This window comes from Mastomys coucha, unplaced genomic scaffold (genome assembly GCF_008632895.1).
Source record: "Mastomys coucha isolate ucsf_1 unplaced genomic scaffold, UCSF_Mcou_1 pScaffold4, whole genome shotgun sequence".
In the NCBI taxonomy this organism is placed as follows: Eukaryota; Metazoa; Chordata; class Mammalia; order Rodentia; family Muridae; genus Mastomys; species Mastomys coucha.
The window spans coordinates 30,578,004-30,578,979 of record NW_022196910.1 but is presented as its reverse complement, the minus strand read 5'-3'; the positions used below and the strand labels follow the sequence as shown (position 1 = coordinate 30,578,979).

The 976-nt window shown below is 33.3% G+C and overlaps 1 protein-coding gene across 9 annotated transcripts in view; it reads left to right on the top strand.

Annotated features, from left to right (window-relative positions):
- The window catches only part of Lrriq1 (leucine rich repeats and IQ motif containing 1), a 200,863-nt gene that overhangs the window by 172,122 nt on the left and 27,765 nt on the right, over positions 1-976 (top strand). For all 9 annotated transcript variants that reach the window (XM_031349424.1, XM_031349417.1, XM_031349418.1 and 6 more), the window contains one exon: positions 534-687. In XM_031349424.1, coding sequence (XP_031205284.1) covers positions 534-687 — 154 coding nt within the window. The remainder of the gene's footprint in view (positions 1-533; positions 688-976) is intronic.

Below are 976 nucleotides of genomic sequence, written 5' to 3'. Positions count from 1 at the left end.
GCCACCCATGTCACAGTGTATGGCATGTGTAGATCAGAGGACAGTCTTTGAAAATCAGTTTCTCCTTCTACCATATTTGCAAATATCACAATGAAAAGCTTTATTTTGTAAAATTTATATGAACTCTTCATAATTGAAAAGAAAATTAACTTACCAAAAACTTAGTTTTATATAATCAAAATTCTGTTTTAAATACCTTTGTTATAATCTATAAGTTCCATTGTATATGAATATGTTTATAATGATAATATGATCTTAAAATAAGCCCCAAAGTAAGCCTGTTAGTAAGAATAAAAGTCTACTGTCTCCTCCAAACAACATCAAGTTTTCTAATTGGTACTTAATCTAAGCAGTGGTAGCTGCAATAACTTTTATTTTATTCTTCAATATAGATGTGATTAAAACTCAAACAACAGGAAAGATACTTAATTTTTAATGATGAACATTATTTCCTCACCATGCCTCCTTTATTATGATGTAGTTCTTGGGATTGTGTTAGCAACCTGCCCTAACTTTAATTCATTGAATAACAGTGGTGCACATATCTTCCCAAGATGATGAGGAGGAGCCAGTCTCCAAGGCAACCACTGCAAAGGAAAAGTTAGAACGGAGTAAGGAGTACACCTACCAGTGGCTTCATACACAGGCTGGCTTTCCTGAAGTGACTGATTCCAGAAACCTGAAATGGTGAGGTCATTTCCTTAAAATTAGATTTCTGTATTGTAAACATATCTTGAAAAGTGAAACCTGGGTTAATTGTGCTAAAACAAACACAAATTCATAGCCAAAAGCCAATACATCACATTGCCAGAGGCTTTCCTATGAGTAGATTGAATTGTTCTCTATAGTTTTCACCATAAAATGTTTAGGAAAAACTATTCTCTTATGCTTAAAATGAACACATGAACCATGCAGTCTCTTCAACTTTATAAAGAAAAAGTGGGTTATCCAGTAACTGTTGCTGTGTCGATACATA